At 45.1% G+C, this 13,374-nt stretch overlaps 1 protein-coding gene across 1 annotated transcript; it reads right to left on the reverse strand.

The window, feature by feature from the left end:
• Positions 1 to 567: 567 nt before the first annotated feature.
• Positions 568 to 12,945, reverse strand: LOC128418381 (uncharacterized). The gene is made up of 6 exons (XM_053397998.1): positions 12,902 to 12,945; positions 7,878 to 7,990; positions 6,395 to 6,496; positions 3,570 to 3,737; positions 2,725 to 2,865; positions 568 to 1,503 (listed from the first exon to the last, which is right to left on the reverse strand). Exons 2-6 carry the CDS (start codon positions 7,921 to 7,923, stop codon positions 809 to 811), a joined length of 1,152 nt encoding a protein of 383 aa, XP_053253973.1. The 5' UTR covers positions 7,924 to 7,990; positions 12,902 to 12,945; the 3' UTR covers positions 568 to 808.
• Between the last annotated feature and the right edge of the window lie 429 nt (positions 12,946 to 13,374).

The following is a 13,374-nucleotide window of genomic DNA, read 5'->3' on the forward strand; positions in this document are numbered from 1 at the left end:
GAAAGCTGGACCAGGCAAAGGATGTTGTTTACTGAAGGGATATTTGCTTATTGATGAAAAGAGCCACGTCAGCATGTTAGGGTGGTTAGACGCAAAGGGGGGGGGGCAAGGCCCATGTATCTTTAATAGTCGTGTTAAAGAGAGAAATGCAACTATTAAAGGATGAGGAATACTTCCCTCTTTGTGTTTATGAGTCCATTTTATAGAATTTATATTTCTTTTGACCAAAAACAGTTGTTGCTCCACATTCAGAGGTATTTCGTGGTTTTAAAAATATTTATTTTATTTAATCAAGAATATATATTTTAATGATGCTCACAAATAAAGACTTAAAGAAAAACATCAACACAGTTGAATTAAAATTAAACATACACACCCCAAAATAAAATGAATTACAAATTTTGGGTCATTTCTTTCACAGTCCCTAGGGAAAATAATAATAGTTCCGCATTCAGAGGTGATTGTAAGGAGACTAAGAGTGCAAGCCTATGCGCATCAATTCTGAAGGAAGTCTCATTGGGTTTGGTGCTACTTCCACCAGGGGATGAAGGGGCGGGGATTGCTTTGGTTCTCATTTTAATGAGAACCCACCAAATCCACCAATACGTGAATCAAAATGCACCTGTCCTTTGAAATTCACACTTTTCCTCACTTTGTGATGCAGTTCACCCACCAAAAAATGTTTACAAATAGGTATATTGGGGGGAAATGTACATTAAACTTCTGGGATTGGTGCCCTCTGTTCTTGTATCGTGTTGAAGATGCTCTTCTTAACTTGGGTAGAGAAGGTGTCCTGGGCCAAATGAGATCAGTAAAGAAATTTGTCCAGCAGGAGCCCAAGGAGACTTGGCAGTAGGATGGTGAAAACAGAACTAGTAGAGGTGGCAGAGGTGGAGGTGGTTGCAGGTTTAGTAGACTTGCTCAGGGACTTGTCGGAGGATCGGTTGGTAGAGGTTTTAGAGGAGGATGAGGTGATGGAAGAGCTGGAGGAAGACAAGGTGGTGGGTGTTTTGGAGGAGGTTGGGGTGGTGGAAGATTTGGAGGAAGACAGGGTGGTGGGTGTTTTAGAGGCAGTTGGGATGGTGGAAGAGTTGGAGGAAGACAAGGTGGTGGGTGTTTTAGAGGAGGTTGGGGTGGTGGAAGAGTTGGAGGAAGACAAGTTGGTAGATGTTTTAGAGGAGGTTGGGGTGGTGGAAGAGTTGGAGGAAGACAAGGTGGTGGGTGTTTTAGAGGAGGTTGGGGTGGTGGAAGAGTTGGAGGAAGACAGGGTGGTGGGTGTTTTAGAGGAGGTTGGGGTGGTGGAAGAGTTGGAGGAAGACAAGGTGGTGGAGGGTTTAGAGGAGGATGTGGGGATGTCCTGGCTGGCCCCATCTTTAGCTTTCTCTATGTGGCTGCTGGTAATCATGTAAGTGACCTCTCCAAAGGTCAGCTTCGTGCCGCTGACAAGGTTGCTTGCTGTAGGGGTAGCACACCCTTCTCCAAAAAAGGGCTCAATTGTAGTACCTGCAAAAGGACAATAGGAGAAAGAAATTATATTATCCCTGCTGTAAAGGAAATGGACCATTCTGATGAAGAAAAGCCTTGCATCTGGGTTGATTTGGTGATTATGAGGTTAACCTGTTAAACCTCACCTGTCCAGGAATCAAATTCGAAGATGGTAAAATCTTTGAGGAAGGTGCGGGGTGGGATTTCACATAGGCAATACCGGCAATTGGGACTAAGGAGCTTATACTTCCTTGCGTTTTGTCAACTGGGAACCAAGGGCATGACATAGCCAGAGGGCATGTTGGGGAACCAGGTGAAAGAAAGTGGTCAAGGCAGGTGTCATAATGCCAAGGGCTGGTGGGTGCAAGAAACCACAAATTTAATACCATTCTTTCACTATAGGAACTGTGTCTAAAGGGAAAGCTGCAAACATCCTCCAATTCTTTCTGTACTTTTACTCCATTTTAGGGGTTTGCTTTGCGTGCTTGTAACCATTCGTATTTTTAAACCTTTTCCCTAAGAACAACCTTTTTAATCCTTTTGGTCAACTTTTAATCTAGCTTCACAATACCTTTGTCGTGTACCTTAATGTGTCACCCTATATACCTGCATGTCAAGTTCTATGCTACCTTGAGGTCTTTTCAGTGGGGATCTGGGGCATGCTGCAAACAGATATAAGCAGCACCTCAAAAAAATGACCATTTTGAGCCAGGCTAACAGTGAGTTCTTGCCAAGCCAGTTATTTGGGTCTCTTTTGCGAACCACAGCTGTTCTTTGAAATTTTCACTTCTCTGAATTTTGCAATGCAGTTCTTAATATATATTTTTAAACTCCTTATCTTAGGGGAAAGTGCATAACAAATGAAAATAACAATCAAAATAACAATCAAAATGCATTATTTTAGGGGAAATAAACCCAGACTCACCCATTGTAGAGCCAGTTCAGTGCAGTGGTTAGAGTATCCACTTAAATTCTGGGCTGAAATAACTGGATTTGGGCCAGTTATTATCCCTTAGCCTAACCTACCTCATAAGGTTTATGAGAGAGCAAGGGAGAGGCTGAACTCCTTGGAAGAAGAGCTGGATTAAAATGAAATGAATAGTAATAATCTGCAGTCATCATACTGGCCAACTCTCATGGATGCTTTAGCTGAGATTCCTGCATTGCAGGGGGTTGGACAAGATATCCCTTGGGGTCCCTTCTAACTCTATGATTCTATGATTCTACATTCTGATTTACCTGTTGTGATAACCCCAGTAATGGTAAGGCAATGGTCCTGGGATTTGGCGCATTTCATCGTGGTGGCATTGCAGGACTCAGAGCCGAAAACAAAGCATGTTGGGCACATCAGTTCACTGGGAGTGGTGTCTTCCTTTAGCACTGCAGGAGTGATGAAATGAGTAAGTCAAGAGAAAGAACATCTGCAGTGGCTAGCTCAGCAGTTGGCAGGCTGACTTGCTTCAGATCTCCAAAGTGCAAGTTGTAGCCTTCTCCAACTGTGCGCATCACAGACATTTCTCCAGATAGACTCCCCAATTTTGGACCAGCTTAAAACATACAGGGTACCTTGGGTTAAGAACTTAATTCGTTCCGGAGGTCCGTTCTTAACCTTAATCTGTTCTTAACCTGAGGTACCACTTTAGCTAATGGGGCCTCCTGCTGCCGCCGCACGATTTCTGTTCTCATCCTGAAGCAAAGTTCTTAACCTGAGGTACTATTTCTGGGTTAGCGGAGTCTGTAACCTGAAGCGTCTGTAACCTGAAGCATCTGTAACCTGAGGTACCACTGTATTCTGCCTCCCATGCTACCTGAACATTGCAACGTTTGGAGAGAGGCTGCCAACCAGTAAAGAACCTTAAGCCCTTTTGGCAGCTTGTGCAAAGCCAGGGCAATAGCTCTATTCACAATCAACAAGACAAAAAAGCTCTTGTACTATATCCTTCATTTTTCTTACTTAATATATACATTGTTAATAATTTTCATAATGCCCTTCAATAAAAATTCCCAGGGTATTTTGCATGAAAATACACCTATCCATTTCTGAGAGTCCTCCTTAGCCTTAATGAGTCCTGGACCCCACATACCTTCAGGGTTAACAGCATTGCAGTTGTCCTCGTGGCAGCATATGGTTTTAGTGTTCCAGGAAAATTGTTTCCCCGCTGTGATGAACATCTCCTCCTCTTTGCACGCCAAAGGGGTCTGGCTGCTCCAACAGCTACTGAATATACCTGGTGTTGCACTGGAGTCTTCACCTTCAAAAAAGTAGAAATCAGAAAGGAGTTAGAGACATCAGAATAACAACAACATGTGTTAAAACCAATGGCTAAGCAATATCACCTGTCCATTAAAACAGAGAAGGAAAACATTTTTCAGCCTGAGAGCCGCATTGCATCATGGGCTAGTTTCCAGTGGCCAGTGGGGGCAGGGGCAAAAGTGGATGAAGCTACAGCATTCTTCCCTTTGTGCGCTCAACTGCATTCCAGTCTTGCAAAAGTCAGGGGCTTCTACACAGACCTCACTGCCTCCAGGCAAACAAAGAGGTATTATCGCTGGCCAAGGACACTTCCAAGTGGGCAAAAGCACTCAAAGACACTGGCGGAGGAAGAGGAGTGCAAGGGAAGCGCACCGCCCCCGGCAGTGCAATCCTGGCAGGGTGGCATCACAGCTGCCCCCCACCTACGCTGGGCACCACACCCCCCACAGGTGGCACACCCCGCCCCCAGGACACACGCTACCCCTGCCCCCGCCTGCTCTCCACCCCCCGGTGCCGGAGCATGAAGCTCAGCCACTGCTCAAAATTTGAGCACAGCCAGTGAAGAGTGGGGCCTATGGAAAGAGGGGGACCTGGGAAAGGGCAGCTGAGCCTAGTGAGAGCCCCAAGGGGTGGGTAAAAAAGGCTGGAGGGCTGCACTGGAGCCCTGGACCTGAGGTTTCCCCACCTCTGCATTAAAGCATACTTTCAAGAAGCCCCATGGTCAGGCTTCCTGTTTCCGGTGGTGGGAAATGGTTGACTCCCATGAGACCGGACCCTGACCGTGCCGATAATTCAGGGCTGATATGGGGGTAATTAGCCCTGGCAGCCTCCCCAGGGCAGGGGAGGACTGTCTCAAAGACCTGCGGTTTGTCTAAGATTGCTGGCGTGCATTAAGATGCACCCGGCAGGACACTGGGTCAACGAGCATGACAACGGTTGGCACTCTCCGATGCCACTCCCATCCAGCCGGTCACATCTGTTTGGGATAGTATATATATTTGGAAAACAAACAGACATGGTCTGATTCGGAAAAGCTGAAGGAAAAAACCTGCAGAAAATACAGTCTCTGGCGTATGAACTCGGACTTCAAAGAGATCTTCATCACGCTGTGTGGAACGTGGAGGCTATTGGTATGCTTTCTTTTTCCTCTTTAAGATCAACAATTGTTTTTTCATGCCAACCGTCATTAGGAACTTAAATTGCTTTTTTAAAAAAAATATGAGTGCAGATGGACTTTTATTTATAATTGGATCTCACGCGCAACTCTTTTTAAGACTTGAAAGGAGAACAAAGGATAAGATGGCGCTTACTTACTACATGGCGCTTACTTACTACACAGTTTTAGAAAATTCGGAAATTGTCTCCAATTAAGATAAACAGGAATTAATTGCTGGCTGACAACGATGATTTGAGATAACATTTTGGACAACATACAATGCAGCTGTTTCTGAAGGATTTTGTTTTTCAGTTTGAGCGAGAGAAAAGGCTAAATGGATGTCTAGCGGGGGCCCCTCTAGGACCCAGAGGGGGAGGTTGAGTGGTTTCCAGGAAGGCTGATCGATCGCCAAATGATTGATATATACATATACAACAAAATGAACAGACTACTTAAGAACAATTCAACACTTGATAACAGCCGGACAGGAAAGATTAATGATTTGAGAGCTGCCAAGATATCATATTCAAAGAACTGGACAAAAGCCTGGAGTGGATGGTGTCAGCTGAAGCGGCGCGGGGGGGGGGGAGCAGTGGAAGGGAACATAATATAAACAAGTCCACACTCGGAGGTGGAAAGTTTATTCGTGTTTTTTGATGTGTGGAAGATCGCAGAGCCAGAGGCAAAGAAGTTTGGAGAGATAAAGTCGGATATGGAAATATGGAAAGATCGTGAGAGGCAGGACTAAGAACTGGGACTTGCTTTGAAGTTTAGGCCATGGGAAGCCGTAAAATAAGAATCAAATTTGGAAGACAATTGGATTTTTTATTTTTTATTGGATTATGATCTGAATGTTAATTGGATGTTTTTATTGGAAAAATTAATAAACGCTCTAACAAAAAAGAAGAAGAAGAAGCCCCATGGTCAAGCACGGATGTATTTACACTTCTGGTCAGCAGTGATTCTTAGTATAAGGGCAGTAGTGCTCCTGTGTCAAGGAGCTGTCAAGGAGCCAGGTCAACCACAGGGCAGGCACACACACAGCAGGCACAGAAGGCAATTAGCCAATCTTTGACTCCTCTCTGTCTGAGTCTGTGGTGCTCAGCCTCTATCCCTCCTTCTCCTGACCCCTCTTGGTCACTCAGACACCCTTCTCCCAGCACTTGCCAGCTCGACCCTTCTGCAAACTGCTTTTCCGTGTCCCACCACCAGGATCCAGAATCTTAAGTTGGCATCTTCTGTGCACTCGCTGGGAGGCTCTTGAGTGGGCGGCTCCCACCACTATTCTTCATCCAGCCAGTGCCTGATATCCTGTTACAATCTGTAATAGGCTGTCAAGTTTGCACCATTCAAATAGAGAGCTTGGTATTGGATATGTGATTCAATATCATGAAAATCTTGGCTGTGTTCTCCCACCACCACATTGTTTAAAACCTACGTTTCCAGCAAGCTTTCGGTTAGTGTTATCTGGAAATGCCCTCAGAGGTGCGTTCACCTACCAGTTTTAATGTTCCCTGTCACAGCGATGCACGCTCCTTCTTTGTCGGCTGTGCAAGTTGTTCCACTTGTGCAGTTTGTACATTCGCAACTCAGGGATTTTGCTGAGGGGGAAATAATAATATCAATAACAGTCAATGACAACAACCACTGCAATTATGGCGGTAGCAACAACCTGATCTGTTATTTCTTTTGTTTATGTTTTACTTTCTGAACTCGACCTTTCCTCCAAGGAATTCAGGGGGATGTGCTGGAGAAACTGCTGTTTCACACCAGCACAACGTAGGCCACAATTGCTCCACACATTTAAAACACTGTGGGGCCACTTTAAGCAGTCATGGCTTCCCCCGAAGAATTCTGGGAGTTGCGATTCGTTAAGGGTGCTGAGAGTTGTTAGCAGGCCCTTGTTCCACTCCCACAGCTGCAGTTCCCAGAGTTCCCCGGGATTGATTGTTAAACCACTGTATGAATAGCAGCCATCTAGCTCTGGGAACTGGAGCTCTATGAGGGAAATAGGGGCCTTCTAACAACTCTCAGTAGCCTTCATGAACTACAGCTCCCACAATCCTATGGGGGAAGCCATGACCTGCAGCTCCCCAGCACTACAGGATTATCACCCTTGGTGTACGTGGGTTTCCCCTCTCCAGTTACTTTTATTCTCACAACAGCTCTGTGAGGTATGTCAGTCTATTAGGGGGTAAGAGAGCTGAAAATATTGCCAATATTCTTCACATCTGGCCACCAATGCACCCCTTTGGTATCAGATAGTACATGGGTAGATGAGTCTAAAAAGACCGGGGCACAAATTTTCACAGCCCCCTAGCAACTATGGTGGCTCATTTACTAGATGTGATGTATTTAGTGTTAATTCTGGAAGTGTTTACTTGATTCTGACCAAACAAAGCCTCCTAATGTATATTTTGCTCTAGGAGGCTTAGTTTCATCAGAATCAAGCATATACTTCCAGAGTTAATACTAATTTACTAATTTACTCCTGGTAAATGAGCCACCATAGCCATGAAAATTTGCGTTCCAATGCCTTTTGGACTCGTCTCCCCATGTACTACAGTGGTACCTCAGGTTACATACGCTTCAGGTTACAGACTCCGCTAACCCAGAAATAGTACCTTGGGTTAAGAACTTTGTTTCAGGATGAGAACAGAAATTGTGCTCTGGTGGCGCGGCGGCAGCAGGAGGCCCCATTAGCTAAACTGGTGCTTCAGGTTAAGAACAGTTTCAGGTTAAGAACGGACCTCCGGAACAAATTAAGTACTTAACCCAAGATACCACTGTATCTGAAACCAAATAGGTTCATTGGTTGCCAGGTGAGAATTTTTCCCCAGCTCTCCTACCCCACCGTATTGATTAGAGTAGAATCCTGCTTTCATTCCTAATTTCATCTGGAGGAGAGCTGGGGTGAGAGGACTCTGAGCTGCCTGCTCTGACAGAGGCTAGTTATACCCCTAGTTATACAACTCAACTCACCTGAAGCTATCAGGGCAGCAAAAAGGTAGAGAAGAAAGAGCTTCATGGTTCTGGGAACTGAGGAGGTCTGGTTTGAATGGAGGGGAAACGTTCCAGTGAGGCGATTTCTGTGGCTGCAGGACCAAAATGATGAGTGATTAAAGCAGCAAGCTGGAAACAACATGAGGACAACCTAACAAAACAGAGTTTGGAGGTACAGCCAGGCAAATGGAGCTGTAGTGTGTCATGTAGCAGGGAATGCCAATGGCTGGAGCTGCTGGGAGTTGGAGACCAGCAATATCTGGAGGGCTGCAGATTACCCCTCTCTATTTGGGGCAGAATTTGTTTTTCACCCCCTTGATCTCTCCACTTTAAAGGTCTACTACACAGGTGGGGGACCTCTGGTCCTGCAAATGTTGCTGAACTACAACTCCCACCAGCCCCAGCAAGCATGGCCAGTGTTCAGCATTGATGAGATTTGTAGTTGAGCAACATCTGCTGGGCCAAATCTTCCCCGCACCTGCTGGGGATGTGCAGATCAGAGCATTCCCAATTCTGCTGCTCTAGGCTTCCGTTGCAAAGTCCCATCAATGTGACGAAGAAACGGACCAACATTATCCCCATAACAGAGGATGCCTGTGAAACCTTAACACCTGGACAAATAAGCCTTCTTTTCATGTATGCTGGGTGAGCTGGACATCTCTTAGAGGAACACCCTCTCTCATCTGTCTTCTGTTCCCCCACCCACTGGGTGAAAGCAGCTACCCATGGATTGCAAGAGCCTTAGTAACATTAATACTTGCATTATGACAAGCCACCAGTCTCTATATTGTCTACAGAAAAGCAATGAGGCTTCAAGGATTCAGGCAATTTTAAAGGGAATTTTGAGGCTCCTTCAGCCTTCCACAGCCACACCTTATCCGATAAACTTCAAGAGGAAAGTGTTAAGCAAAGGAACAACGTCATTGTGCTCCTTAAACAAACATTCTCAAATGAAGTGGGACAAGAAGAAAACCAGAAGTGGATCTGCGTGGATCTATGTGTGTGTGGAGAGAGGGAGAGGTTTGTGGGCTCAGCAATAATGGTGAAAATCTTGCCTAAACATGGCTCTGGGGCAACCAGCTGCTGAATACTAAGTGTGTAAGGAGACAGGACACTGTTCAGCAATGAGCTAGATGGGTCAATGGTCTGACATGAGGAATAGTAGCTTCCTAAGTCCTGGAGTAAGAGTAGTCAAGCCTACCTTGGGTTACCTCTAGGGATTGGGGGAAAATTTGATTTAGTCTGCATTTGCACTTTGAAAAGCAAACACCCACCCAAAACACAACCATCCTTTGAAATTCACACTTGTCTGAATTTTGCGATGCAATTTTCCAGCCAAATATTTTGCACATAAATGCATATACTAGGGTAAAGAGTGTGTGAAAATGCATCTGTTCGTGAAAATAACATACAAAAATGCATTTTAGGGAAGTCCCCATTTACACAAGTTCAATAAGTGTGCACATTGCACTGAACCCAGAAACATCACAAAAAGGGATGTAACGAGGGGGGAGGGGGAGCAGGCTTTTTTCAGTGGTGTTTCAAATATACATGATTTCACTTAAACAAACAGTGACTTGGAATGCAACCCATATGTACATTGGGAGTTGCCTGTATATCATGGGAAATTGCTTTGCAGAATTGTGTATGTCACGCAAAATTGCATAGAAATGTGTGTATCAGGCAAAAGTCACACCCAAATGCTGATAACTCTTCAGGAGAGAAAAGTTGGAAATGAGAAACTGAAACTGAAATTGGCAGATTTGCCCATCCCAAATTACCTGCTCTCTGCGGTTTGCATGACAATAGCTCAGGCAGCAATCCCATTTGCTCCCACCCAAAAGAATATCTGGGCAAGGTCAGTAGACAAAGGGCTGTCCTGCCCTCTTCGCTAAACAATTTGGGGCAGGACCCCATAGCGTGTGCTGCGAGGAGTGTGTATACAAGGAGAATGTGCCTTGTGTGAACACACAGCACCTGAGAACAAGAGGAGGGTCACACCCTCATAGCAAATACATCTCTCTGGGAAAGGGTGGTTTGGGGAACATTTTGGCTGAAAACCATGTAACGGAGATGGCAGGAATGGATGGAGCAGCAGGCCAAGGGGAAAGGAAGACATTCAAGGCTGCCACAGCTGATCATCTGAACTGAGGGAGAGAAGTGAGGTTGGAGGGGAGAAAGTGAGTGGAGTGAGGTGGCAAATGGTACTGCAATGTTGGCATTTGAGCCTTTATTGGGAAATGCATCTCTGCAATGTTGATAAATTGACACAGAGCTCACTTTCATGGAAACCAGTTTGCTGCATTTCAGGTTGGGCCCCGGATAAGGATACTTCGACAAGAAAGAGGAGGTTGTCCAAACAAAGGAATTTTCAGGGTGGCTGCAAGTACAGCGGTGCACCCCAGATGTTTAACTCAAGCCCATGATGCTGCTTTGCACTCCACCCCTGAAACCCCCCAAGTTTTGCAAAACACCTTCTGCCACCATGGGACATCACAGCACTTAATGTTTATCAGATGTTCTGCATTTTAAAAGATCAGTGGAGCCTTCGCCAAAATGTTTCAGTGTTGTGGGTGTGGGGAATCTCTGGCCTTCCAGATGTTGCTAACTCCCCATCATCTGTGGCCATTGGTCATGCTTGCTGGGGCTGGTAGGAGTTGTACTTCAGCACATCTGGAGGGCCAAAGGTTCGCCGTACCTGCAGCTTTCATTCTGGAGTGGTTAAGTCCTGGGTTACTATGGGCAGGTTTTTTCACACCACGTCAGATCATCTATCTAGCTCAGGATCAACTACATGGACTGGCAGCTGCTCTTGAAGGTTTTAGAAAGAAGGCCTTCTCAGCTGGATCTGGGACCTTATGCATGCAAAGAAAAAATAACTCTAATATTTTATGGGGGAAAGTAATTTTACATCACAGTTGCATTTACTTTCACTTTTTGAAGTATCTGATAAGTCTGTATAGACAAGAGATCTCCTGATATTTGTGCTTGCTGCAACAACACTATTCGTTACCCAGATGTGTCAGAGAGTAGACCTATGATGTAAAAATGTGTGCGGTTTGGCTATACCTGTAATGTAGCATGCAATGTAATGGTGCTGAAAGGAAAGCAAAAGAAAGCAAATGCCTTTTATGCCACCTGCTGGCAGTTTATTTCCTATGCTAGGGGAAAGGATCTGTAAAATAGGTTTTCGGCTGCATCGCTACATATCTGGATGTTGTGACCAGTGGATGGATGCTTCCATACAACCCTGATAAAAGATATTATAAACACCGGTAATGTTGGGGGCAGAGGGAAGGGGGTGGCAGGGTTATGCTTAGTTTGCTAGTTGTATTTTGATGGGCAGCTATTAAAACCAACGCAAATACTTACAAAATAATAAAATAATAATAATTTCACTGGGGAGGGGGCCCTGTAGCACCAAAGAAGGCATCCAACTTTAGTTGTTTTAAAGGACGATTAGATAAATGAATGGAGGGTGACTTTCAATGGCTGCTCATCGTGATGGCTACGTTATCCCCATGATCTGAGACAACACATCTCTCAGTACCAGCCACTGGGGATCCTGAGTGTGAGAGTACTTTTTTATAGGTTGTTCACTGTTGTGAGGACAGAATCAGGGCCAGATTAAGACCTTTAGAGGCCTGAAGCACCAAAAAGATTTTGGTGTTCCCCAGTGTTGTTTTTTCTAGAAAAAGAGGTGCTGGAACTCACCATGAACACATCCCTTGTTCTCTTATAATGGCAATGGCACCCACCTGAGAGGTGATGAAACTAAGTTCTGGTTGGTTCTCCTAGCCCTGGTGCTCCCCCATAAAAACAATACTAAGCTGATTGATTGATTGATTGATTGATTGATTGATTTGCAGGTGATTAGGTCAGGGGTGTTATGATTATGCTTAGCTATCTAGTTATATTTTGTTATATGTCTATGAAAACCAATAAAATGTATTATTATTATTATTATTATTATTATTATTATTATTATTATTACTTCAGTGTGGAGGGGGCCCTGTGAGTGCCAGGGGAGACCACCAACTTGAAAAGCTTTAAAATGGATAGATAAACCAATGACTGATGACCATCAATGGCTACTATTCATGAAGGCTACATTGCCTCCAGTATCTGAAGCTACAGGTTCCTGGGATAGCTCAGTTGGCAGAGCATGAGACTCTTAATTTCAGGGTCATTGATTCAAGCCCCAAACTGGGCAAAATATTCCTGCATTGTAGGGGGTTGTACTAGATGACCCTTGTGGTCCCTTCCAACTCTACAAATTCTCTGATTCTGTGCAGGTCTTCTCAAGACCAGTCCCTGGGGATCACGAGTAGGTGAGTGAGCTAGATGGAATATTGGCTGGAGCTGGATGGAGAAGTCTAAGGCAACTTCCTATGTCCCTTTCGAATGCAGCAAACTGCTGGTATGTGGCATGGCATGCTAAATGTAAAATGGAGTCCTTAAGGTATACACAAACACAAGTCTCTCCCTGTGGTTTCACCACCTTGCACATTTTTCAGGATCTGAAAGAAGAGGATGGGGCTCTTCCCTATGATGTCTTACCCCTCCCCCTTTCAAAAAGTTGACAAAACAACTGAGTGCGTATGAAGAAAGCACATTTGGAGTCAGTGGACCAGCAGCATTTAGAGTGGGCCAGTGCTGTTGTTTTTCCACTGTGCCCATAAAGACAGCTTGCCTACCACTCCTGATCATCCCTGGCCATGCAGGGCTCTGGGTATGTGCTGTGTTCTAGGATGCACTTGTGGCAGGATCAGTGGCCTGGCAACGAACCACAGAAATGGCATGTGCACCCTAGAATGTTCCCTGGAATCTGCTGTAAGCAAAAATGCCAAGCTATTCAGGGATGCCACAGAACAGCTTCATGCTGACCTTCCCAAATATCTCCTCTTTGCCACTGAAGTCTTATGCAATCACCCCTTCCCAAGAACCAGCATGTCCTGGATGTAAGGCGAACTAATATCCCTAGCAAAGCATCCCTCCCTTACCTGTTTTTCTTTCCCTTGCTTTGTTGGCAGGAAATCTTTATGCAGAGGCACCAGCTGAGAGGCGTTAGGTTGGTGGTGTGAGATATATATACTCTCCGGCAAAAGGTGAGTAAGTAGCCCTATCAGTGGGCAGGGAGAAGATATGGAAAGAAAAGGCAGTTTCGAGGAGGGCGTTTTAAGGTGGAGAGAAATATGTGATAAAGAAGGAAACAGGGAGGTGTGACAAAGAAGGAAAGAGGGCCAACATGTGCAGGTGTGTCTTGTGGGGGAATCTGTGGATCCAATTGTGCCATGGAATTTTTTGTTTGTTTGTTTATTCAGGACTGTTTTCCTCCAGTCACCAGAAGGAAGCAAATGGCTGCCCTGACACGAAGCGTTTCCAAGGGGAGGCATGAAGTAAGTACAGGTGAATCAGTCTGTTTTGGTTTCTCTCTGTTTCTCATTTCCCCCCAATCAAATTCTCCACATTTGCA

The sequence above is a fragment of the Podarcis raffonei genome, chromosome 8 (assembly GCF_027172205.1).
Source record: "Podarcis raffonei isolate rPodRaf1 chromosome 8, rPodRaf1.pri, whole genome shotgun sequence".
NCBI lineage: Eukaryota > Metazoa > Chordata > Lepidosauria > Squamata > Lacertidae > Podarcis > Podarcis raffonei.